General features: G+C 45.6%; 1 protein-coding gene across 2 annotated transcripts in view; it reads right to left on the bottom strand.

The window, feature by feature from the left end:
• Window positions 1–6,270: 6,270 nt before the first annotated feature.
• LOC147711214 (DPY30 domain-containing protein 1-like) overlaps window positions 6,271–27,544 on the bottom strand; it is a 203,223-nt gene continuing 181,949 nt past the window's right edge. For both annotated transcript variants that reach the window (XM_086920123.1, XM_086920124.1), the window contains exon 5: window positions 6,271–6,936. In XM_086920123.1, coding sequence (XP_086776249.1) covers window positions 6,751–6,936 — 186 coding nt within the window. In that variant the 3' untranslated portion in view covers window positions 6,271–6,750. The remainder of the gene's footprint in view (window positions 6,937–27,544) is intronic.

Consider the following 27,544-nt stretch of genomic DNA (forward strand, 5'->3'; position numbering starts at 1 on the left):
CAAATGGGAGGAACTCTCTAGTTCTCTAGCTACCAGGGATTCCCGTAAGTTCTGGCGAATTGTTAACACGGGATCCGAGGATTTAGCATCAGCAATAGAACCGAACTTCGCACCAAGGGTATGGCAAGAGCACTTTCAGTCCCTCTACACAGTGGAAGTTGGGGCCACATGCTACTCACCCCCAACCACATCCAGCCATCTAGAGGGGGACCCCTTTAAAGAAAAGGAGGTGCGAGCTGCTATTGCAGGCCTGTCATCAGGGCAAAGCGCCAGGGCTGGATGGCCTCCCAGGTGACCTTTTTAAAGAAGAGCCTGATGTATGGGCCCCCTATTTATTGACAATATTTAATGCTGTCTTAAAGGGCATGGAGGTGCCCTGTACTTGGCTAGGTGCAGAGGCTGTTCCTATATTTAAGAAGAGTTCGCCTCTGCTCCCAGCCAATTACAGGCCCATCAACCTTATAGATGTGTCCCAGAAGCTTTTTGGTAGGCTTATATTAGATCGCCTCCAGAATTGGCTCGAGGAAACTGCCACTCTGAGCCCATATCAGGCGGGATTTAGAAGGGGGGTGTCTACAACTGACCAGATATTCCGCCTAAACCTCATTTATTGGAGGGCTGCACTAATTGAGGGGGGCAGCTTGTACACAGTGTTCGTGGACTTGCGAGCCGCCTTCGATTTGGTGCCAAGATCCAAATTATGGAGTGTGCTTGCTGACTTAGGCGTCCCGGTAGACATTCTTTCCATTCTGATGAAATTACATCGGAATAATTTTGCGCGTGTCAGGTGTGGCAGAAATGGGAACCTAACGGAAAGATTCCCCGTTGACAGAGGGGTGAGACAGGGCTGTGTGCTTGCACCAACCCTGTTCTGCCTCTTTGTGAACGGGGTAATCGCCCACCTGACTAGGATTGGCGACATTGATTCTCCCAAATTGAATGGCAGCAGGGTGCCCGCTATCATGTTTGCGGATGACACCCTGCTGTTGTCGAAATCCCCCATGGGAATACAACGGGTACTGGATGGGTTTTTAAAATTTTGTATGGAGAGGGGCCTTGAGATCAATGCCTCTAAAACAAAATACATGATCCTAAACCCCACTCCCTCAACACGCCCTAATCCCTTGCTTGGCTCAGTGCGACTAGAGAGGGTCTCTACATTTGAGTATTTAGGGGTAACCCTAAATGAGAATATGACATGGGGGACACACCTGACTAAGGCTAATATGAAACTGGTGCAGATAGCGGGTGGTATCTCCAGGATGGTGAACAAATCAACATATCGTCCACTTGGCCCTGTCATTCAAATTTATAAATCTCAGGCACGGGGGGCAGTCACCTATGGGGGCGAATTGCGGGACCACACTTCTGCCCAAAACCTGATGATTACGGAAAACAAATTCATCAGGCAGCTGGTAGCTCTTCCACCAAGCACGCCGTTACTCCCTCTGAGATTGGACTTGGGAATTAGGCCAATTGCAGAAGAACTAGGACTCAAACCGTTAACTTTCTGGCGACGATTATGGAGCAGCCAAGAACTCATTAATTATAGGACTGAGCTCCAGGATTTTTTAACCTTACCAAATGCCACCCACATTCCATGGTTAAGCTACATAAAAAGGTCATGCGAGAGCCTAGGCCTATCAGAACTTTGAACTGATCCGGCAAACGCAAGTAGCAGGATTCCATGCAAAGCACTGTCAAAAGCTTACTACGGCCTAAAGCTTACTATTGCTTTGGATAGCACGCGTGAGGGTTCCTTAACGAACCTATTCATTCAATGCAAAGACTTTTACTCCCTGGAATGTGTTCTGGATGGAATGACCCCTGTGCTAACCAGGAAGTTATTTCTGCAGTAGAGATATGGCACACTACCCCTCAGGTCATTCACCAGTTCTTGGTCTTTGCCTCCGACCACAGAGCACTGCCCGGCATGTGCGCATTTCCAAGAAAATGATTTACATGTGGTACTCTTCTGTAAAGCCTACCAAAAAATCAGGAAACACTGGCTTGTCCCCCTTCTTAAAAATCTGGGCTTCAGACAGTTCCTCCCTGCGTACAGAATCCTAAAGACTGATGTGTCACCCCCCAATTGTGTTCGCAGTGTCAAAGTATTTAACAGCAATGTGGCTCGCTCGCACCCGCTTTTTGAAGGCAGAGGTGGATTTTTAATAATTTCAGCCTACTAATGATTTTAAGCTTTCTAGAGGATGAATTGACTCGTATGTTGTAGTCCAACTTTTATAACTAATGTTTTATTGATCTGTTTAAATTATAATGACTTTGATTGTCTGTATATCTTTTATGATCTAATAGATCGAAATAAAGATTGAATTGAATTAAATTGATTCCATTCCTCACAAAAATCAGGAAGTAAAAAGGGTGATTTGTGTTTTGCGGTGGAAAATGCATTCCAGTCGCCTATACAGTCTTACCTAACACAAGCTAGTGCATTCAAATGCTATTTTTAAACAATTAATATGTTTGAATCCATTTACAGTTGGTAGATACCGAAATTATTTGTGGTGCGAGGAATTTTCAACGCCTCTTGGAGTGTGAAATAGGAACAGCCATCTCAGTGTGGTGAGCCCATTCTTTGTATAAAAAAATAATAATAAAAATAATAAATGGAGGTGTAAACGGTCGTAAGTGATCGAACCAGCTTGTGGGGATGGGGACGGGTACAGCACAGTGGCCAGTTTACTTAAATAACCAGTTCCAGTAAATGTGATCGTCACCCACAAGGCCAGCTCTCACTGGAAGTGTGCTTGTGGTAATAGGGTAATCAATAAAACCACACTGAATGAGGAAACTGCGAACCCGGTGTGCTATGGAGGTCAGAGTCCTAAATGAATCAGATCCAGGTGACTGAGGAGGGCGGAGATGGGTCAGCCCCGATATAACCAGTTCCACTGGGGAAGCACCCATATAACCAATCAGTGCTGGGGGGTGGGAGGAGCGGCATGAAATCTAAAACCCCCTATGAATTGAACTTTAAACAGGTCAACTAACATCGTCTGGACTACTGCACCTCAGTTGCTGCCTTGTTTGCTGCAGTAACTACCCCATACAAAAGGCCCTCAGATAAAGTGAGACTTCATTTTCGATATGCAAGACTTCTCTTGTTCCCCTCCTCCCCATTCCCGCAGCCACCAAACGTATAACTGCAATGGCCACCAAAGACTGACTGACTCCAAGCAAACTTCCAGACTAAATAAAATGAATGTCTTGACATACATGACCGAACACGTTTGTGCCTACAAAAATTAACATTACCCCAAGAATTCTGTGGCTCTAAGAAAAGCAGATCAGGGAGATTCTCTATGTGTGTGGTTTTTTAAAACAGATGGCTGGGGCAATTCACAGCATTATAAATTGTGAGCTAAGTCACAGGTCTCTGCCGCCCGTTCTTCAGCCTCATTGCGAGGGCATTGTAAACTAGCAGCAAAGCCCTCTGTCTCCGTCCACCTGGCTCCGCTGTGAGGCAAGTGCAAGCTGGAGCCCCCCTGACTGATTGAAAGGGAGGGTCAGCAGAGAGAGTAGGGTAGAGGAGTGGGGGGAAAAGACACGAGAATGAAAGCAAAACCAGGCACCACGCAGATAGAAAGAGCTCATACCTGCAGTTCTCTGCAGAAATTAGAGCCAGTCAACGTCTGGGGCAGCTGCAAGTAGCAGGCATAGTCAGCATTGCACCCTGCTCTGAGGTAGGCTGCAGCACAAACCCTACCTCTTGAGTAACAACACAAGTAAAAGGGCCAGTCCTGATGGGAGGCGACAAAAGCAGAAAAGGCAGTACTAAGTCTATTCATGAATCAAAAGCAACCATTTAGAATGGACAGTAACAGGAGCCAATTAAAAAGATGGGCAGAGAGTCCATACCTGAATACAGCATGTCTCGAAGAGAGCGCAAGAACTACCTATGTAAGACCTAAATAACGAACATTAGTTAAATTTCATATATGAGACTACATGTGATCTCCATTCTCAGCCCTGCCTGCCTAAATTATACTGTAACAGAAAGTACTTGAAGCTGTCTGCAGAGCAACACAGTAAGGCTGGGAGAGAGGCCGTGGCAAGGGGGCTGGGCCCGGCTTGCCTGTATTTATATCTGCTTCCCTCACCCCCACTTAAATGTATCCGTTTTGTTGCTTATTTTTTGTTTCCTTAATTGAATATGTGACATTTTGGGACTATTAACACACACTTAGTGTTATATAACTGGGGTGAGCATTTAATTGCCAGTCTTGAAGCCTGGCTGGGTAATTTGTGGGCTAACTGGGGTTGGCAGGGATCATGGACGGGCACAGCTTATCTCCGCTGTGCATGGTCTTGGAAAACAAAGTACTGGCTGAGCCGGAGAAACCAAGGTGAGTGTGGGGTTCTGCTCCACGTAGATGAACTGCTACAGAGTGTTGCTGCTACAAGCAGCCCCTTACTTCTTCCTGGAATGGCCTGCGTCTGCGTAGTAGTCTTTTTCTGCTGGATGGTGTGGAGCTCTCAGCTCACCCACACAGACTACAGCTACATCTCCTGCTCCTGTTGAGTGAGACACATAAGATTCTTGATAGGCAGAGGTGGGCTGATTTGATCTTTGTAGTGCAGCCCAACCAGTCCTGGGGCGTAGTTATTAATGTTACTGCAGATGCAGTGGCACAGGGACCCAGAAGCACGAGGGACCTTTTGCATCTCAATTCTGATAGTTTTTTATTACATAAAGGGGCTACGAAGGACTTTTTTTCCTTGCTTACATCAGGGCCCCTGGCAACAGTGCTTGTCACTGAGTCAGGCCTGCCCCAGTCAGCCTCCACATACAGTGCAGCACCAGTGGCCCTAGAATGTCCCACTTTGCTTCATCCTTCAGTTCACTGCTCGACAAATGAGGACTCCTGAGCCTCCTTGCTTCATGTCCGTCATAGGGTGGAAGTCAAAGATCTCCAAGTGGATAGCGATGTGTCAGATTAACACAAGTGGATAGCGATGTGTCAGATTAACACAAGTGGATAGCGATGTGTCAGATTAACACAAGTGGATAGCGATGCGTCAGAATAACACAAGTGGATAGCGATGTGTCAGATTAACACAAGTGGATGGCGATGTGTCAGATTAACACAAGTGGATGGCGATGTGTCAGATTAACACAAGTGGATAGCGATGTGTCAGATTAACTCAACTGGATAGCGATGCGTCAGAATAACACAAGTGGATAGCGATGTGTCAGATTAACACAAGTGGATAGCGATGTGTCAGATTAACACAAGTGGATTGCGATGTGACAAGATTAACACAAGTGGATGGCGATGTGTCAGATTAACACAAGTGGATGGCGATGTGTCAGATTAACACAAGTGGATGGCGATGTGTCAGATTAACACAAGTGGATAGCGATGTGTCAGATTAACACAAGTGGATGGCGATATGTCAGATTAGATTAACAACGAAACAGTCTAGTAACCAATATTTAGTAAAGATGTAACCTGTATATTTAGTCGAAAGCAAATGGCAATGACTCCTTGATTACTTAGCAAAAGTCACATCATACAAAATAAGAAACCCAAGGCTGAAGGCTAAAACCAGAACGCTCTAGTGCGAACACCAGCCTGTCACTAAATTGAAGAACAAAGCGGAGATTATTGGAGTATTTGGTTAAATACTGAGCAATGTTAACCTTTGCAGAAGTTTCATAGTCAATCCATGATTTTGTCCAGCATTCTGTTTGCACCTATAACTAGTGATTCTGGGGAGCATGATTAAATCAGTCTAAATGTACCTCAGTTATACCAATCAATGTGACATTATTGTGTTGCTTGCTTATTAATTTGTATCACCATGTTTACCAAAGTCACTCGAATTGGACGAATGTGTGCTTTACAGTTCAGGTTCTACCTTCTGTATGGGCTCTAAACTCCCGAAGTGTAGCATGGGCGGCTTGAAGGCGCTGTTCTTTACGTCATTTTGTGGCTCAAACTTCAGAGCTCAAAGCCCAACGTGCAACATATACTGCAGAGGTGCAGCTCAGAACATTGACCTTAAACAGAAGCAAACACAGTCTTCAAGCTGGCACATGCATTCACACCTACACTGGCAAGTGCACCAGTGCTTATAAAAACGTGCACCAGTACCTGTCCCTTGCTCGCCTACCTAACACCTGGAGTAACATCAGTAAACACACACCTACACTAACATCAGCACTCGTATTCGCACTTGCACCAGAAATCTCATTTGCATCTGTACTCATTTGGTTGACCAAGTAAGAACCAGAAGAAATATTCACAAGATGTAATGTTAAGTTTACTGTCAGGGGGAGTTCACATTTCCCAACTTTTAATATAATATATGAACAAAAGTTATTTAAACTCTGCCTATAGAGCTTGGGCTGATACTTCTTCAGAACAGAACGCTCTTTTTCACAGTTTATGAAACACCTACACGTTTATTGGCTTTTATCTAATTTAGAACCATGACGCCTCTTTAAAATGTCATCTGACAATTTCTAGTTCTGTCAGATGGGCTTTAAAATTTGCTTCACATTACAGCATGATATGTTTTTTGCTGTGTTAAACCGGGCAAAAAATGGAACAAGCAAACATACAATAACCCAAACACAATTTAAAAAAATGCACACAAAGAAGAAATGTGCTCCATTTTCAGTACATAAACCCATTGCTTTCCCTGCTTCTCAGTAACTGCAGTTTTTTGGCCAACACCTTAAGTTAAAGGGTCCTGTTTAGAGTTAATTTCTGTCAGGAGATTCTACACTTCGGGGTCTTCTACATGATGATCCTCAGGGCCAGAAGCCATGTCTTGAGCACCTGCTTGATCACTAGCAAAGTTCACCAAGCTGTGAGCGTCAGCTGGATTCTCAGTATCCTGTACATCATCTGTATACACTACAGGTTCATCGCCTTTTTCCTCATCTGCTTCTTCCTGTTCCGCTCCCTGTTTAAAACGAAAACATTATTGGGAACATACAGAAATGCAATTAGAGCAGTTTAATAAAATCAGATCACATCAATTCATTCTGATCAAAATGCACCAAATTTGAAGTCGTTGTGCAGTGCTTTAGAGAGAAATTATGGAGGGAGGTACCTACCCCCTACGAAGTAATATTTCTGGTTACAACACAACAGTTTTTTAAACAGAATATCTGCTCGACTCTAGGTAGCAAAGGCACAAGCAACAGCCAACACCAGGAGAAAAGTATGCCAAGATTAAGCAGTACCAGGCAACATTTAAGTAACGAACAAAACAATATAACTCCTAATTTAGAAAAATGTAACAATTAAAAAGACACATAAATTGTTAACCTTGGAATAGAGAACCAGATAAATTGAGTTTTTAAGTTTTAAGGCAAGATGTTTACCAAATGCCCATAGGAAAAATGGACAGAAAATGGACATATAATGGTCACTTTCAGAAAATATCCCAAACAAGCATTTGCAATGCAATAGGTCTCGCATTAGAAAAGTTTGAGCTATTGGTATTGTAAATGACAAATTTTGTATTTATGTGTTGGTTTTGAAAATAGCGAAATTAGTAGCTTTGTCATTTACAATGCTAATAGGTATAGCTTTCGCAAATGTGACACCTATAGCATTTGTAATGCAATATGTGTTTTATTTACGTGACTTACATGTATTGATATTACAAATAAATGGCTTTTATTTTTTTTAATAATTAATACTTAAATAAAAGTTATTGTAATTTATAATGGCAATAGCTTAAAGTTTTGTAAATAACTTTTGAGAAGATTATGTTCAGTGTATTTTATTGTGATGAAAATCCAAGAATAGATGTGAAATATTAACATCTTTTTTGTGACAATTATAATAAAGCTTGAAACATTGAGAGAACATATTTGAACCAGTTGTTGTTGAATGGTTGCACAGATTGATGCTGTGGTGGCGCTGAGTGATGTTGTGGTGCCCCTGAGTGATGCTGTGGTGGTGCTGAGTGATGTTGTGGTGATGTGATATATAGAGTGAGGGCGATAGAGAAAGGGCGATAGAGTGGGGGCGATAGATAAATAGGGTGAGGGTGATAGATAGATAGATAGATAGATTGATAGAGTGAGGGCGATAGATAGAGTGAGGGCGATAGATAGATATAATTATGTGGCACTGAGTGGTATTGTGTGGAGTGTGTGTGTTGCATTCAGTAGAGTGTAATTATGGGGCGTGTAATTATGTAGCACTGAGTGGTATTTGGAGTGTATGTTGCATTGAGTGCAGTGTAATTATGTGGCGGGTAATTATGTGGCACTGAGTTGTATTTGGAGTGTATGTTGCATTGAGTGCAGTGTAATTATGTGGCGTGTAACTATGTGGCACTGAGTGGTATTTGAAGTGTATTGTTGCATCGAGTGCAGTGTAATTATGTGGAGTGTAATTATGTGGCACAGAGTGATATTTGGAGTGTATGTTGCATTGCGTGCAGTGTAATTATGTGCCGTGTAATTATGTGGCACTGAGTGGTATTTGGAGTGTATGTTGCATTGAGTGCAGTGTAATTATGTGGCACTGAGTTGTATTTGGAGTGTATGTAGCATTGAGTGCAGTGTAATTATGTGGCGTGTAATTATGTGGCACTGAGTTGTATTTGGAGTGTATGTTGCATTGAGTGCAGTGTAATTATGTGGCGTGTAACTGTGTGGCACTGAGTGGTATTTGGAGTGTATTGTTGCATTGAGTGCAGCGTAATTATGCGGCGTGTAATTATGTGGCACTGAGTGATATTCGGAGTGTATGTTGCATTGCGTGCAGTGTAATTGTGTGGCGTGTAATTATGTGGCACTGAGTGGTATTTGGAGTGTATGTTGCATTGAGTGCAGTGTAATTATGTGGCCTGTAATTATGTGGCACTGAGTGGTATTTGGAGTGTATGTTGCATTGAGTGCAGTGTAATTATGTGGCGTGTAATTATGTGGCACTGAGTGATATTTGGAGTGTATGTAGCATTGAGTGCAGTGTAATTATGTGGCGTGTAATTATGTGGCACTGAGTTGTATTTGGAGTGTATGTTGCATTGAGTGCAGTGTAATTATGTGGCGTGTAACTGTGTGGCACTGAGTGGTATTTGGAGTGTATTGTTGCATTGAGTGCAGTGTAGTTATATGGCGTGTAATTATGTGGCACTGAGTGATATTTGGAGTGTATGTTGCATTGCGTGCAGTGTAAATATGTGGCATTTAATTATGTGGCACTGAGTGGTATTTGGAGTGTATGTTGCATTGAGTGCAGTGTAATTATGTGGCGTGTAATTATGTGGCTCTGAGTGGTATTTGGAGTGTATGTTGCATTGAGTGCAGTGTAATTATGTGTTGTGTAATTATGTGCACTGAGTAGTATTTGGAGTGTATGTTGCATTGAGCGCAGTGTAATTATGTAGCATATAATTATGTGGCACTGAGTGGTATTGTCTGGAGTGTATGTTGCATTTAGTAGAGTGTAATTATGTGGCGTGTAATTATGTGGCACTGAGTGGTATTTGGAGTGTGTGTTGCATTGAGTGCAGTGTAATTATGTAACATATAATTATGTGGCACTGAGTGGTATTGTGTGGAGTGTGTGTTGCATTGAGTACAGTGTAATTATGTGGCTTGTAATTATATGACACTGAATGGTATTTGGAGTGTATGTTGCATTGAGTGCAGTGTAATTATGTGGCATTGAGTGGTATTTGGAGTGTATGTTGCATTGAGAGCAGTGTAATTATGTGGTGTGTAATTATGTGGCACTGAGTGGTATTTGGAGTGTATGTTGCATTGAGTGCAGTGTAATTATGTAACATATAATTATGCGGCACTGAGTGGTATTGTGCGGAGTGTGTTGCATTGAGTACAGTGTAATTATATGGCACTAAGTGGTATTTGGAGTGTATGTTGCATTGAGTGCAGTGTAATTATGTGTCATTGAGTGGTATTTGGAGTGTATGTTGCATTGAGAGCAGTGTAATTATGTGGTGTGTAATTATGTGGCACTGAGTGGTATTTGGAGTGTATGTTGCATTGAGTGCAGTGTAATTATGTAGCATGTAATTATGTGGCACTAAGTGGTATTTGGAGTGTATGTTGCATTGAGTGCAGTGTAATTATGTGGCGTGTAATTATATGGCACTGAGTGGTATTTGGAGTGTATGTTGCATGAGCGCAGTAATTATGTAGCATATAATTATGTGGCACTGAGTGGTATTATGAGGAGTGTATGTTGTATTCAGTAAAGTAATTGTGTGGCTTGTAATTATGTGGCACTGAGTGGTATTGTTTGGAGTGTATGTTGCATTGTAATTATGTAGCATATAATTATGTGGTATTGTGTGGAGTGTGTGCTGCATTCAGTAGAGTGTAATTATGTGGTGTGTAATGATGTGGCATTAAGTGGTATTTGGAGTGTATGTTGCGTTGAGCGCAGTGTAATTATGTAGCATATAATTACGTGGCACTGAGTGGTATTGTGTGAGTGTATGTTGTATTAGATTCTATAGATATGCTAATGTGATCATCTTCCCCAGCTGTGTTGGTGCCAAGGCGGGAAGAAGCTTGGCTGTCTCCTGTGACCCCTGCCAGGAGAGCAGCTGAAATGCAGCGCTTTGTTATGGAACAAGATCCCCGGGTGCAATGCCTTCCAAACAATTGATTTCTCTAAGCGAGAGCCTCAGGGGCGTAGCTAGAGCTTGTGGCGCCCGGGGCTATCCCTCAGATTGCCGCCCATGGCATCCGCAGCCTTCGCGCTACAAGATTGACGGCCCTGGGACAGGAACCACAAGCAACCCCAAAAGGGGTACGTAGCGCATGCTGCACTGCAGGCAGCATTTACAAGCAGGTGCTCTTGCCTTGCTCTTTACACGGGGGCTGCGCGGCACTGGGGGTGTCCCAAATAAATTATAAAGGCCCATAGCTGCCAAGGTTTCAGATTGCTTATGTGTGACATTTTCGTAATTCGAGTGTAATTATGAGTGACATTCAACAACTACGAGTGACACTTTCTCGCGAGCAAAAATCAAACAATTAGGATGAGGGAAACATATATATATGTGTATATATATATATATTACCTACTGGCGGTCGCCAGTAGGTAGTTATAGTTAGGACCTAGTTTCCATAGGAAATCCTCAACATTCTATTTGGAATAACTTTGGCCCTGGTTGAAGAATCTTAGCGAATTTCTCAAAGAAGATGGCTCAGTCCGCTGCGCTCCTTCCCTAAAAGTTTGGGGGGGATTGGTCAAGTGGGGGCTGAGATAAAAGGGGGGTCCCAAAACGTGTTTTCTCCATGTTATTTTCCATAGGACCTTTAGACTCGGCTACAGGTCGAACGGGTGAATGGTTTTATAAGAAATTTGGCAAAACTGTACAGTCCGGCTCGCAGATTACGCTTTTTTTGGAATGGTGTAAATCCGTTCAGTAGTTGTTGAGAAAATTAAAGTTAAAGTCAATTATATATCTATAGGCGCGCACACGTGCGCGCACCCAAGTGGCTGCACGTGAGCGGTATTTTTTTGGCTGCGTGACGTCTGTTAACGTTCGATTCGAAGGAAATCAGGAAGTTTTGTCCGCCATTTTGTCACTGCAAGTAAATATATTGTTCATTTCAAAGCGTTGAAACATGGAAAGGGGAGAAGGTAGAGATTGTCTTCCTGCGTAGGTTTTCTCAGGGTGTGCAGTAAGGCCCTTAAACGCGAAAAGATATAATTTTTCCCCGAAAAAAAAATACGGGGTGCGCGCACTCGGTCGCGCACACCTATTTACAAGAGTGTGAAAATGGAGGTAAATCAGAAGTTTGAGTGCTTAGATATAAGGTGGTTCTTGTTAGACGGACCGGGAGGGTCGGCCGAGTATAAGGGGAGAGGTCTCCGGGGAGAGCCGTCTCCAGCGATCGTACAGACAAGTAACTTCCCCCCCACAGACGGACACCACACAAGGATAAGGTTAAACGATACTTTATCAGCAATTCTTTGAGTACGGCCAAATGATACAAGGAGGTCTGGACTCAGGGGTCCCCTCGGTTCTAGTCTCTGGTTTGGGGAAGGGGTAGCGGGACAGTCTTGTTACCAAATGGGTGGATGGATAGCTCTCAATCCTCGAGCTCGGCGTTCTAGATGGTCGGGCCGCGGCGGAGCCAGCAGGTCCCGAGATGGTTGAAGGTAGCGACGGTCCGCGGCGGAGCCAGCAGGTCCCGATGAAGATGGAGGTACAAACGGTCCGCGGCCACGCCAGCAGGTCCCGACGACGATGAAGGTTTACGAAGGTTGCGGCAGCGCCAGCAGGCAGGACGATGGTTCACAAAGTAGGGCTACGGCAGCGCCAGTAGTCCGTCAAGGATGAGTTCTTCTCTGCGTCTCTCGACTCCAGGATACAACTGCCTTCCTGCTCTGGAGCTGCCTCAGTTATAGGGCCGTCGCCCTTTGATGTCCGGACCCTCGCACTTGGAGGTCGGGGGGTCCAGGATGAGGGAGTTCAGACACTCAGCAGGGGGGTGGAGCCGGCGCCCGGGGAGGCTGGGGGCGAGCGGTACCTGGCGGGAGAGAGCCATCGACACCTCTTTCTCCCATTGACCTGCCAAGTAGTCCGCTCACCTCCTGGGTGGATGGTGGTGCCGGGATGTCTGAGGCCTGGCCAGGCCCAGGGTTAGGGTCGATCGGAGGCCACGCGGCCTCGTGGTGCATTGTCCAAGATGGCGCCCAGGTCGGCCGCGCGGGCCAGTAGTGGATCGGGCCCAAGAGGTCGAGATGTTCAGAGGCAGGGGTCCCGGAGGGGACGGAAAACGTGAAGTGGTGGTGTGTAACACTTGAGGGACCGGGCTCGGGCCTGGTCGGGCAGAGGGGGAGCGGGCCCTTCATGTGGCCTGTCCAACATGCGTCCCCCCCAGCTGAAGGCGGGGAGAGTCACCCATCCTCTTGGGGACTCTCCTCGTCGAGGCGGAAAAAGCGTGACAGGCCATCCGCGTTGGCGTGGTCTTGTCCAGGTCGATGTTCCACAGTGAAGTCCATCCCCTGTAGGGAGATGGACCAACGTAGCAGTTTTGGGTTCTCCCCCCGCATCTGCATCAGCCACTGCAGGGGTCGATGGTCGGTCTGTACCCGAAAGTGTGTGCCAAAAAGATAGGGCCGGAGCTTTTTGAGGGCCCATACCACGGCGAAGGCCTCCCTCTCGATGGTGCTCCAGCGTTGTTCTCGAGGCAGGAGTCGCCGGCTGATGAAGGCCACTGGCTGATCAAGGCCTTCGGGGTTCAATTGAGACAGGACCGCCCCAATGCCGTGGTCGGAGGCATCCGTCTGGACGACGAATTCCCGGCTGTAGTCGGGGGCCTGGAGCACAGGGGCGGAGCACATGGCGGCCTTCAGTTGTTCGAAGGCTGTTTGACAATCTGGGGTCCAGTTGACCTTCTGTGGTTGATTTTTGGACGTGAGTTCTGTGAGGGGCCCCACTATGCTACCATAGTCCTTCACGAACCGTCGGTAATAGCCCGTGAGTCCCAGAAAGGCGCGTACCTCGGTCTGGGTGATGGGGGGCTGCCAGGACTGGATGGTAGCGATCTTGAGCTGTAGAGGGGCCACCAGGCCGCTTCCCACCTGGTGTCCGAGGTAGGTCACGGACCCCTGACCAATCTGGCATTTGCTGGCCTTGATCGTGAGGCCAGCTCGCTGAAGGGCCTGTAGCACCTCTCGGAGGTGGTGGAGGTGGTCGGACCAGTGGTGGCTGTATACAGCGATGTCGTCTAGGTAGGCGGCACTGAATCCTTCGAGTCCGGCCAAGACCTGATTAACGAGTCGCTGAAACGTTGCTGGGGCATTCTTCATGCCGAAGGGCATGACTTTGAAATGATAATGGCCGTCAGGAGTGGAAAACGCAGATCGTTCTTGGGCCCGGGGTGTGAGGCCGATCTGCCAGTAGCCCGCCGTCAGGTCGAAAATGCTGAGGTAGCGGGCAGCTCCCATGCGGTCGATTAGCTCATCTGCCCGGGGGATGGGATGTGCGTCTGTTCTGGTGACCGCATTCAAGCCCCGGTAGTCGACGCAGAACCGGAGTTCCGGTGTGGTGCCGGGGGTGGCTGCTTTGGGGACCAGTACTACTGGGCTGGCCCAGGGGCTGTCTGAGGGCTCAATGACCCCGAGCGTGAGCATCTTGGTTACTTCTTCTTGAATGCAGGCCCGTACCCGATCTGGTACGCGGTAGGCCCGGTGGCGGATAGGGGGGCTGTCCCCCGTGTCCACGTCGTGCACACACCAGGAGGTGACACCTGGGGTGAGGGAGAACAGGCTGGCGAACTGCAGCAGGAGGTCTCGACATTCTTGGCGTTGTTCCAGGGTGAGGGCCTCCGAGAGTCGGACCCCGTCCACGGAGCCGTCTTTCTCCCGAGTCCGTAGGAGGTCAGGGAGGGGTTCGGAGTCTTCTTCGGCTCCATTGTCTGTGGCCATCAGGAGGCTGAGTTCTGAACGCACGAAATGGGGTTTCAGTCTATTAGCGTGGAGGACCCGGAGGGGGTTCCGTGAAGATTCCATGTCGATGAGATAGGTGACAGGGCCCTTGCGCTCAACTACTTTGAAGGGCCCCGTCCACTTGTCTTGCAGGGCGCATGGTTCGGTGGGGGACATCACCCATACTTGTTGGCCGGGTTCAAATTCGATGGAGGAGGCATTTTGGTCATACCACTTTTTCATGTCCTCTTGACTGGCCTCCAAGTTTGCTTTTGCCAGCTCTCTGAACCGTCGGGTCTGGTTGCGGAGGGTTAGGAGGTATTTGAAGACATCTGGAGGATTCTTTAGAGGGGGCATTTCCCAGCCTTCCTTGACTAGGCTGAGCGGCCCCCGTACGGGGTGTCCATACAACAGTTCAAACGGGCTGAAGCCGAGGGACTTCTGGGGGACTTCTCGATATGCGAAGAGGAGGCACGGCAGTAGCACATCCCACTGGCGACGGAGGGGCTCTTCCAACCCCCCAATCATTCCTTTGAGCGTGCGGTTGAACCGCTCAACGAGTCCGTTTCCTTGAGGGTGATAGGGGGTCGTGAATCGGTAGGTGACCCCACACTGTTGCCAGAGGGACTTCATATATTTTGAAATAAAGTTCGTGCCTCTGTCGCTGACGACTTCTCGGGGGAAGCCCACACGGGAGAAGATCCCCATCAGGGCCCGGCCGACTACCGGGGCTGTCACAGTTCGCAGGGGAACAGCCTCGGGGTAGCGGGTGGCGTGGTCCACCAGTACCAGGATGAACCGATGTCCTTGTGCTGTGCGGGGGTCCAGGGGCCCCACAATGTCTATCCCGACCCTCTCGAACGGGGTAGTGACCACTGGAAATGGTTGCAGGGGGGCTTTTAGTTTGCGGCCGCTCTTCCCACCGGCTTGGCACGTGGGGCAAGATCGGCAATGCTGGAGTACATCATTCCTCATTTTAGGCCAGAAGAAGTGGGTCACTAGGCGGCTGTAAGTTTTATCCTGACCCAGGTGTCCAGCCAGGGGGACATCGTGGGCCAGATTTAGCAAGAAGTCTCTAAAACGGAGGGGCACTACTAGCACCCGACTGGCCCCTAACTCCGCGATCCTTTGTTCACTGTATAGCAGATCATTGTCCCAATAGACCCAGTGTGTTCCGGAGGTATCCCCTGCGTTCTGGGCGAGGGCTTGTTGGCGGAGTCCCTCGAGGGAGGGACAGGTCTTCTGCTCTTGGCGAAACTGCTCCTGTGTGGGCCCCCCCTCTTGATGCCACTGGTCGAGGCCCGAGAGGCCCGGAGGTTGAGCTGGTTCTGGGGGGACGGCACGGTCGGCGTCTTCGACTGGAGCGACCGGGGGAGGCGGCGCCGGCCATTCAGGTTCCTCGGGTCGGAGATTGGCACGGGCGGCCATGGACCGGGTGGTGACGCACGCCCAGTCCGGGATGCCTAACATCCCCAGGTGTTCCCTTCGTTCTACGGCTGCCCACGGAGAGCTTTCAAGGTCATTCCCCAGGAGGCAGTCTACGGGGGCATCATCTCGGACCGTCACCTTCAACATGCCGGAGACCCCTCCCCATTCGAAAGGGACGCAGGCCATCCGACACAGACTCTCCGAGTTATCGGCTGAACGGACAGGGCAGAGAATATTTGGTAGGAACTGTTCTGGGGTCACCAGGTGACAGCGGACGGCTGTCACGCTGGCCCCGGTGTCACGGAGGGCTTCGGCCCGGCGTCCATTGATGCTCACCCATTGGCTGTACTTCCGGGTGTTAGCGGGTAGGGGGACCCGCGGGACCATGTCTTTCCCCCCTAAGCAAGCTAGAGCCATGGCGGCTGGCTCCCATTCTTGATGTTCTTGCTCATATTCTTCTTGTTCCTCGGAGATCTGTTCTTCCCCCAGGGCAGCGGCAGCCACCTGGCGGGGTCTCGGGCTCTGGTTCTGTGGGCAATTTGGGTCGTTTGCGTAGTGGCCGACTCGCTGGCATCGGTGACACGTGACATTGGCCCTATATCCTGGTCGTGCCGGGGTGCTGCCCCGGTTGGCCGGGGGAGGGGTGCTGGCAGCGGGGGCGGCCGGAGTGCTGTCTTTTCCTCTTCCTTGGCCCCCCCCTCCTCCTCCTCGGGGACGGTGCTGACCGTGGTGGTTTCGGTTCTGTTCATAGGACCCATTTCGGCCCACTCTGGTGATTTCCCACCGGTCAGCTTCGGCTGCGAGCTGCCGTGGATCAGACAATTTGCTGTCGAGGAGGTGCTGCCGGAGTTCGATGAAGCAATTGTTTGACAGATGCTCCCACACCATGAGATTGAAGAGCTGTTCGTAAGTTGTGACATTGCTTCCTTTGATCCAACCCTCGAAGGCTCTGCTGAAATAGTTAACGTACTCCACCCAAGTTGTACCCGGGATGCGGGTGCAGTCTCTGAACCTCTGGCGGTACATCTCGGGTGTGAGACCATAGCGGGTGAGGAGGGCCGCTTTCATATGGTCATAGGAGGTCATCAGATGGTCCGGGAGCTGTAGCAGGGCATCGCGGCCCTCATTGAGGAATCTCCCCCATAGACCGGCTCCCCAGTCGCTTCGATCGATCCGGTGGGAGGTCATAGCTATTTCGTAGGCCTTGAACCATTGTTGGATGTCGTCCTCTCGGAAGTATTCTCGAACGACATCCTTGGGGATGTGTACCTTCTTATCTGTTGCTCCTGGGGTGCGGGGTTGCTCGGTCACCCCGGATTCCTTGTTCTGCTTGCGTAAGTCTATCTCAGCTAATTTGCGCTCATGTTCATATGCCAGTCTTTTTTCCTCGAGCTCTCTTTGTCTCTGTTTTTCCTCTCTTTCTTCTCGGAGCCTCAGATGTTCTAAGTTCAGTTTCTGTTCGGCCAACTTGAGTTCCCCATCCATTTTGAGCCGGGTCATTTCTAGTTCATGTAGTCTTGTTTTTTCTCGTTCCTGGATCTCGTCTTGCGAGAGACCCGTTCTTCGCTCCTCGGGAGCCGCGGTGTCTACTGCTGCGATATTTTGGTCCGGGGGTCTGACGGCCCCGGTTTCTGCCCAGGACTCCAGGGCCTGTTTGAAATCATCTTTGGTACTTAGACCGGTGGTAGCGATACCTAGTTCGATGCAGAATTGTTTTAATTCACGATGGCTGTATTCTCCCAATTTCTCCATCTGAAATTTCTCGGTGGATCCGCTTTCTTTGGTTGTCATCGTGATTTCGTCGTGGGGTGAGCTACTCTCTGTACGATTATGCGGTGATTCGGATCGCGCCGCTGGCCACCAATGTTAGACGGACCGGGAGGGTCGGCCGAGTATAAGGGGAGAGGTCTCCGGGGAGAGCCGTCTCCAGCGATCGTACAGACAAGTAACTTCCCCCCCACAGACGGACACCACACAAGGATAAGGTTAAACGATACTTTATCAGCAATTCTTTGAGTACGGCCAAATGATACAAGGAGGTCTGGACTCAGGGGTCCCCTCGGTTCTAGTCTCTGGTTTGGGGAAGGGGTAGCGGGACAGTCATGTTACCAAATGGGTGGATGGATAGCTCTCAATCCTCGAGCTCGGCGTTCTAGATGGTCGGGCCGCGGCGGAGCCAGCAGGTCCCGAGATGGTTGAAGGTAGCGACGGTCCGCGGCGGAGCCAGCAGGTCCCGATGAAGATGGAGGTACAAACGGTCCGCGGCCACGCCAGCAGGTCCCGACGACGATGAAGGTTTACGAAGGTTGCGGCAGCGCCAGCAGGCAGGACGATGGTTCACAAAGTAGGGCTACGGCAGCGCCAGTAGTCCGTCAAGGATGAGTTCTTCTCTGCGTCTCTCGACTCCAGGATACAACTGCCTTCCTGCTCTGGAGCTGCCTCAGTTATAGGGCCGTCGCCCTTTGATGTCCGGACCCTCGCACTTGGAGGTCGGGGGGTCCAGGATGAGGGAGTTCAGACACTCAGCAGGGGGGTGGAGCCGGCGCCCGGGGAGGCTGGGGGCGAGCGGTACCTGGCGGGAGAGAGCCATCGACACCTCTTTCTCCCATTGACCTGCCAAGTAGTCCGCTCACCTCCTGGGTGGATGGTGGTGCCGGGATGTCTGAGGCCTGGCCAGGCCCAGGGTTAGGGTCGATCGGAGGCCATGCGGCCTCGTGGTGCATTGTCCAAGATGGCGCCCAGGTCGGCCGCGCGGGCCAGTAGTGGATCGGGCCCAAGAGGTCGAGATGTTCAGAGGCAGGGGTCCCGGAGGGGACGGAAAACGTGAAGTGGTGGTGTGTAACACTTGAGGGACCGGGCTCGGGCCTGGTCGGGCAGAGGGGGAGCGGGCCCTTCATGTGGCCTGTCCAACAGTTCTGAAAAGAGCCCTTGTGTTAATTGAGTGTTTTCTGCATTTATAAGTAAGTACCGATGCAGAGCCTGATGTTGCAGAGGAAGATTCTGTTTCCCTCATTCGTGAAATGAACACCGTCTCTCCTATAGATGTCTTGCATGTGGTAGCGCAAGTTGTTGTGGTAAATAGAACCCATGCTATAATCTCTGAGGAACGCAGAAACAGATTTATTTACATGTCTCCTTGCTTTCTCAAATTGTGCACAATGGTGATTGGACCAATTCCATTTCTGTCTTTGGCATATATTGGAATATACCAAGGCAGATCGAGGAAAAAGTGTCATCAATTGTCGAAAGGTGTCTTTTAGAAGCATTTCCAGACCTACCCCAGTGATTGTGCCTAGATCGTTCCCACCACAGTGCACAATTATAAGGTCTGGTTCTGGGAGATGCATAAAAGTTTTCACCAATGGAATCAATTGGTGACATTTCAATCCTCTTTTGGAAATCCATGTTATGTGTACATTTGGTAAGCTGAGGTTACAAATTCGTCTGCTTACTGCATATTTTTCACTCCAGTGAATATAACTGTGTCCTATTAGCCAGACCTTCATTTTCAAGGGATTTGTAGTCGTCCTCCGATCGGTTCTGGAAGTGGAATGGTAGTTAGAAGTTGAAATTCTAAATAAAGAAAAAGGAAGAGGCTGGGTGTGGTTTAAAAAATAAAAATGATTGGTTGATTGTAAGAAGTGGAGATTGAACAGTACGTTGCATGTTAATGTTTATGTTAAACGAAAAGTACTATTGGGTGTGAAAAAACAAGACATGTAACAGAGTTGTGGATTGGCAGGTGTTTCTGGAGGGAAAATAGTGTTATTAGTTAGCTGTAGAACGTTGAGACATGAACTTTTGACCTCTGCCTTCAGCAAGGTGCAGAATGAGGTGTTACCATGGAAACAGCCGGAGATGGCAGTTGGTGATGGGTTCACTCTTTGGTGCCTCTGCATCTGAGTCTGTTCTCTGGTGGCTGGAGGACAACTGTTTGTTATTGTGGAGATGAAAGGGTGATAAGGAGAGAAATACGACATAGCGTCTGGCCTGTAGAAGCGTGGGAGCAGTGATTAACTCTGAGTAAAGCGGAACTGTGTCGGTGCTTAGTAACAGTAAAAAAAAAAATGTTAACAGTGGTATAACTGTGTTTACGGTGCGCGACCTACTAAGAAAGAGTTCACGGGCCGTAATTGGCTTGGAGGTTCTAGTATCAGTAAGTGAGTTCAAGAAAAGAAAACATTCAGGACTTTATTTATGAAGGCGTTGCGCCACCGGTGCGTTACTTTTTCCCATTTTAAAAAATGAGGCCCCGGCGGCGGAAGGTCTTCATAAATAAGGTCCTCAGTGTCTACAGTTAAGGTTATGTGGAACCCATGAGTAGTTTTTCAATATGAAATCATTTCAGTTGAGATTATGGATTAAAAGAGAAACCGTGAATATTTGAAATGTTTATTTAGAAATGTACTATTTTAAAGGCAAATCATTATGTAATCTGAGTACAGAAATTGCAAAAAACACAGTAATTGGTATTGTCAGTAGTACATGGAATACAAACGCTATAGTTGAAGAAAAATGAATATAGTTGGAAAAAAACATTGTACAGTCTTATAAGGAAGTATATTATATTTTAATAAATGGAAGAAGGTTTGTGGCCTTTCAGTTTAGGAACGATATATGAAAATGCAAGTGGTTATACATCATTACTTTATGAATCAGCTGTCAAACAACACGAAATCATAATGTCCATTGTTAGTAAAGCAAATAGGTCTGTTCTTCAAAAGAAAATATGGAAAATAACGTGAAGAATATAGAAAACCAAAAAGGAAATGAGGACGTCAATGGGTTGTTTGAGAGTTATTGAAGCATTGTTTAGGCAAAATAGGTAGTTTCTGCTTGTAACAGGAAATCAGTTTTATCATTTGAAATTATGTCAGCTATCCAATGGAAAAGAGTAAAGCAGTACTGATAATCTCTTATAATCGGAGCCTCTTTTACCATCAGAGTGCAGGTCGGTGGGTTTTCGATGTAGCTCGCTGTTAGGAAAGAGTTAATTGTCCATTGTGTAGGCAAAGTATGCAGCAAGTGCCTCTAACATGAAATCACTGTTATCATCTGAAAACATGTCAGCCATCCAATTGAGAAGATCAAAGGAGCATTCATGATCTGTCATTATTGGAGCGTCTTTTACCATCATTGGGCAGCTCGGTGGGTTTTCGATGTAGCTCTCTGTTAGGAAATCTTGCGCCGCTGCGAATATATTCCAATGACCCAGAACTCCTTGTATCGCTGCAAAGGCCATAAACCCTCCGTTGTAACAAAGCTGTTCATGATCAAGTAACGGATTCATGAGGTGATTGTAATTCGGTTCAGGAGGTACCAAATTGCAGAGACATAAATCCAGGGCCCACGTGAAATCACAGCTCAGGCAATGAAATACAGGCTGCACACAGGTGAAATACGAATATCGAAATGATAATCGATATGATGCATTATTAAAAAAGTAGCTTTTTTTGAACTGGAGGATGCGTTAAAAAATAAGGGAGTGATTTGAGGGAGTTGTAAAGCAAGGTCAATTTTTTTTTACATCAATGCTGTTTTCTGTGAATATTAGCTTAGTGAAAGATATGTGTGTGAGCAGATGCAACGTTCAGTTTTAAATGTGACAATGGCGGTCTTTTTCATGTCTTCCGATTCAAGGTCGGTATTCGCTGCCAAATACAAAGATTAAGAAACGCATGCGTGGGGTACATAGTGTGCATTCTTAAAGGAAAGCAAATGAAGGGTTATTTTTACCGCGTTAGCATTGTCGTTTAAAAAGTTACAGTGATTTCTATTATATGTGAAGAAAGTGTCACTGATGAAGACTGAAAATAAATCCTTATAAATGATACGGACTGGTGTATTTTAGAAAAGGTTTGTAACATTACATGAATTGTGTAAAAAAAATAATGTAATTGAAAGTGTATGGTTTGAAAATGAAAAGTAGAGGTTAATAGTTCATGTTTTGAAAGCAGTTCTAGAGGGTCAGAAGAAAGTGTATGGTTTGAAAATGAAAAGTAAATGAAGGGTTATTTTTACCGCGTTAGCATTGTCGTTTAAAAAGTTACAGTGATTTCTATTATATGTGAAGAAAGTGTCACTGATGAAGACTGAAAATAAATCCTTATAAATGATACGGACTGGTGTATTTTAGAAAAGGTTTGTAACATTACATGAATTGTGTAAAAAAAATAATGTAATTGAAAGTGTATGGTTTGAAAATGAAAAGTAGAGGTTAATAGTTCATGTTTTGAAAGCAGTTCTAGAGGGTCAGAAGAAAGTGTATGGTTTGAAAATGAAAAGTAGAGGTTTATAGTTCACGTTTTGAAAGCAGTTCTAGAGGGTCAGATGCATGATAGATTTATTAAAAATAGAACATGTTTTTAAATAGTATTTTTGAAAAAATATGTGCCTTTATGTACTATTTACATTATGTGCCTGTTGCGTATTCTTTGAGTTTTAGTAATCCTGTGTCTTATAAGTTTTCTAGGGGCGGTTTGAGGTTCATGGTGGGTTTGGGCAGGGAGGGTAGGTTGGGGGTTTGTAATAGGGGGTTCGGCTGGGGTGGAGTGCGGAGTTTAGTGAAAAGTGAGGGGGGCGGGGAGTTACGGTGTTTGGTAATGGAGCAGAGTCAGAGGACGCCACATTTGTGTTATGGGCTGCCACGGAAATATGTATTTATTCTCAGAGGTTTATTATATTAAGCATATATATTAGCATGGTGGCTCTTGTCGTTTTGTGGTTCTGTGTATGTTTATAATGCTGGCTCTGTAGTTTTTGTTTATGGACCTTATTGCGACACACAGGGGACCTACGTTGCACAGTTGGAGATCAGAGACTTAGGAAATAAAACTTTATAATTGTAAGGGCTGTAAGCGATAGAAATCGCCCGTTCTCGGTGTAAAAAATATCACCGCTATTGGTGGTATTTTCTACGGTGTTAGTACTCGAAGGAGACTAGTAACATATATGTGAAAAAAAATTATGTAATAGGCTCAGCATTTTACATTATCTTGGAAAACAAAAGTTGCTTTTACATAGCAATACGTCTCTTATAATTAAGGGACGGAGTGTATATAGTGCTATTTAGTACTCTGCTATGTGATTGATGTCAAATATTTCATAAGAGGAGGCTTTAAAAGTTTTACGATAAACTGGTTTTCTAGGGAAGTGGGTGGAGTGTTCCATGTAAATTGCAGAATAGAAACTAGTAAGAACCAATTGGAAGTGTTGTTTTCAAGTCACATGACTGCACATGCGTGTCTCAACGCGATAGGTGGGTGCGCGCACCCGGTCGCGCACTATAAGAAAGCGGCGAGAAAATATCAGCTACTATGCTCTTCAAGCTTGTTTTGGTACAAAGAGTTAGTTCTGAAAAGAACTTTTTTTTTTGGAAACAAGTGTTATGATGCTTTTGATTTCTTAAAGTTGCGACGACATTTTTCAGTATGTCATACTATCCAAATAAAGTGAAGAAATTTAACTTTTCTTGGAGCATTTATGACTCTCAATTATTTGTTTAATTAGAGTAAAGCTTTGCTCTCCGTATACAAGAAGTTCTCCACAGTTCGTGCATTTCATGTGCACGTTCGCCAGATATGGTCTCAAGTCCATCTCAGCACTCGATGGAGATACAGGTCGTCCACCGGAAGATGTGTTGATTACTTCAGATGGTAATAGCGTGGCCTCCATTTTTTTTGTCAAAGGTGGTCGCTCATTTTCATCAGATTCGGAAGATGAATGCGGAACGGTAGCCATTGTACCGAAGTCTTCGGGAAGATGTTCGACGTTGTTGTCTCTTGAGAGTAGAAAAGAAAGTGATGGTAGTGGGTGGAGTGCTGCGTGTAAATTGCAGAATAGAAACTACCAAGAACCAATTAGAAGTGTTGTTTAGAAGTCACATGACTTCACATGGGAGTGTCAGGTCCTGTACGCGATAGGAGGGTGCGCGCACCCGGTCGCGCACTACAATAAAGCGGCGAAAAAATATCTCATAATATGCTCTTGGAGCACGTTTTGGTAGAAAGAGTTAGTTCTGAAAAGAACTTTTTTTTTTTTTTTTTGGGGAAAGAAGTGTTATAATGCTTTCGATTTCTTAAAGTTGCTACTACATTTTTCAGTCTGTAATAGTATGAAAATGAAGTAAAGAAATTTATCTTTTCTTGGGGCATTTATGACTTTCAATTTTGAGTTGAATAAGAACGAGGCTCTGCTCTCCGTACAAAAGAATTTCTCCACACTCGTTGCATTTCATGTGCACCTTCGCAAGATATGGTCTCAAGTCCATCTCAGCACTCGATGGAGATACAGGTCGTCCACCAGAAGATGTGCTGGGCACCTCTGATGGTAATAGCGTGGCCAGGGCTCTTGTCGATGCTTTTGCATAATGCTCAGGGTGCCTTTGTTTAACATGCCGCAGCATGGTGTGTATAGAAAAGGAATATTTTCTATTTGGATTTCCCCTTGAGAGCTCCGAATTGCATATCGTGCAGGTTACTTTTGGCGCATTCACTTTCTTTTGATCTTCAGGATAAGTGAAAAATTGCCAAATGAAAGATTCCTTTTTTCTTCTTAACGGTGGTCGCTCATTTCCTTCAGATTCGGAAGATGAATGTGGAAGGGCAGACATTTCAGCAAAGTCTTCCGGAAGATGCTCGACGTTGTTGTCTCTTGAGAGTAGAAAAGATTGTGAGGAAAGTGGGTGGAGTGCTGCGTGTAAATTCCAGAACAGAAACTACTAAGAACCAATTGGAAGTCTTGTTTTCAAGTCACATGACTTTACATGCGCTTCTCAGGACGTGTAGGCGGTGATACTATCTAGTTACGAACGTGATTACATACTTAGGAACTAGCATTCAAAAAAACTATGAAATTCACTGAAAAAAACATAGGTTTTACACACGTTATAGTTAGGAAGTAGCATTTGAAAAACCTATGAAATTCACTGAAAAAACCATAGGTTTGACACCAGTTATAGTTAGCTGGAAATTTTACTGACATAAAACCAATGAAATTCCACGTTATAGTTAGTTGGACTCACTATAACTTGCGCGTGTAATGCACTGCTGATGACATTACATATTACATCACTCATGACATCACTGATGACACCATCTTTGTGACAGAGTGACAGACCTCCTTTCAGTGTAAGGTAACCCTTAAAACACATATTGGAAAATAGAAATTAACATTTTCAAAAAAATGGAGATACCCATACCAGTTACAACAACCAATTCAGTAATTCCACCATCTATATACACATTCTCTCATTTACCAACAGTTCAATATAGTCACTCATACATATACTCACTCATCATATGTAGTGATACACCTATACATCCTGTAACACACCGACAATCATCCAAAAGTAACTCACACACATACTCACACATGCAAATAAACTATTGAACATCCATTTATTTGCATATAAAACTATACACACTCAACCACCCATACAGTCCTGCACATATGGTGTCTTCTAAACACATACAAAAAGAGAGTTAGTCATTCATGCATCTATGTGATTAGTAATACCCCCATAAAACCATAGAAACACTCATACTGATACTAAAAAAACATCTAAGAACCCAAATACCTACACATGTAGGTACTCATCAATCCATGCAACCAGTTATTCACAAAGTGAAACACTGATACATATAATCAAATATTTCAACATTACTCGCTAATATATGTATTCACTAAGATACACTTAATAAGCCAGTTATCCAATCATTTCTTTTTGAAAAAAACATTCATTAAGACAATAATTTAAACATTTATTCTTCCCTCGACCTTTACATATACATATATAAAACATATTTATTTTTTAGAAAGACACATATTCACTGGATGGTGTCATAAGTGATGTCACTGACCATGTCATGAGTGATGTAATATGTAATGTCATCAGCAGTGCATTACACGCGCAAGTTATAGTGAGTCTAACTAACTATAACGTGGAATTTCATTGGTTTTATGTCAGTAAAATTTCCAGCTAACTATAACTGGTGTCAAACCTATGTTTTTTTCAGTGAATATATATATATATATATATATATATATATATATATATATATATATATATATATATATATATATATATAAGAAATTACAGCCATTTCAGCAACGAGAAACACTACGAAGATCTTAAAACTATTGCAAACCACCAGAAATGGAAGGGCACTATCTGACAAGAAACACAGACTGCATAGCTGCCACGTTTTAAGAGTGCTTATGTGTGACATTTTGAAGGTTTTAGGGTACCTATGAAGGGCATTCAGCTACTAAATGTATGACACTAAGAGTGACACTTTTTTGCAAGCAAAATCAACAAATTTAGTACATGGAAACAGATAAACATAACAAATTACATTAATTTGAGCAAGGATAAGCTTTGAAAATAACTTGAAACTGCTGCAAAACACCTAATCACACTGTAAAACGATTGTATACCCACAATCTACTCTAGTGATTTCAGACTTGTGATCATTGTTGATTCTTGCAGAGCCACAGAAATTGCATTTGCCAGTGTAAAATTGCTAGATCATGTTTGGCCACGGAGCACCTTATCGCACTTTGTTCAGCAATCCAACTCCTTTTCTGTTTGTAATCTGAACCTTATTGCATGCTCTGTTCCTAAACACAAACATCACTGATTCTAGCGCTTGCCCAGTAGTGTAACAGGCCACTTACCAACGTGAAAATCCTGCCTAGGGCTGTAGTGTCTAAGCTGCAATGTGAAACTCACTGCTGACAGCTGCTCTGCTCAGAGCTGCTCACAGACAGTGCTATGCTTGAGTCAGTCGGGCAGTCGATACACCACAGTGCTCTGACGTGGGCAGAAAAAGGCAAATGCTCTCAGACTCAGCAGCAGAAATAACTTACATTGCAGCGCGCGGTGGGTGTCTTTTAAAATGCAGCGCTCACCGTAATGAAACGTGCAGCAGAGTACTTCATTTTGTCTATGTCTTCCTGGGGCTCGGCAGCCACAGGACTTGTAAAAAAACATACTTTTACCATACAGTTAGGAGTTAGTTACGCGCCATACCTTGAAAGAGCCAGCCAGGTTGTGGAAGCATTACATTGAAAGGAGCCTGCCCCGACAAACAAGTATTTAGATCTTAACATTTACCGGCTGTGATTTAGAAAATAAAACCGGAGAATTAGAATACATTACTCTGCTTACTTTTATCTGTAATTTAATGCTGGTGAGCGTGGCAATTAAGTAAAGGCCTCTTGTGGACGCAATCACAAGTATGACACAGGCCGCAAAACGCCGGGCAGCGGGATGGCATTCAGGGCGGCTCACCTCACCTCTGCACATGCTGGATTAATGTGGTGTGCTGTGGTTGGGGGAGGGGGCGGAGAGAGCAGTGAAACCAGCTCTCTCTAGGACTCCTGCCCCTCTCTAACGTGGGGATTGTCCAGAGACTTGTAGATTATTTTTTCCTCGCTTGAATAGCAGTCTACTCCGACTGTGAATGTAGCATACTATGACTACACATGAAGCTGGCAGCAAGTATTTAAATTCCTCTGTATTGACATTTAGCAAAGAACACGTCCAACTCGTGGTGCAGTCTACTCATTCCATGTTCAGTTATAGCAAATGAAAGTAAATGCGAAAGTATATTTTCATTTCACTCACGTTGCCTAATTGAGATGCGAGTCGTCCAGGCTGTTGAGTGAGTCCCAAGCGTGGGGCTGTTTCTTGACGGACTGGA

Source organism: Lissotriton vulgaris, chromosome 5 (genome assembly GCF_964263255.1).
Source record: "Lissotriton vulgaris chromosome 5, aLisVul1.2, whole genome shotgun sequence".
Taxonomy (NCBI): Eukaryota; Metazoa; Chordata; class Amphibia; order Caudata; family Salamandridae; genus Lissotriton; species Lissotriton vulgaris.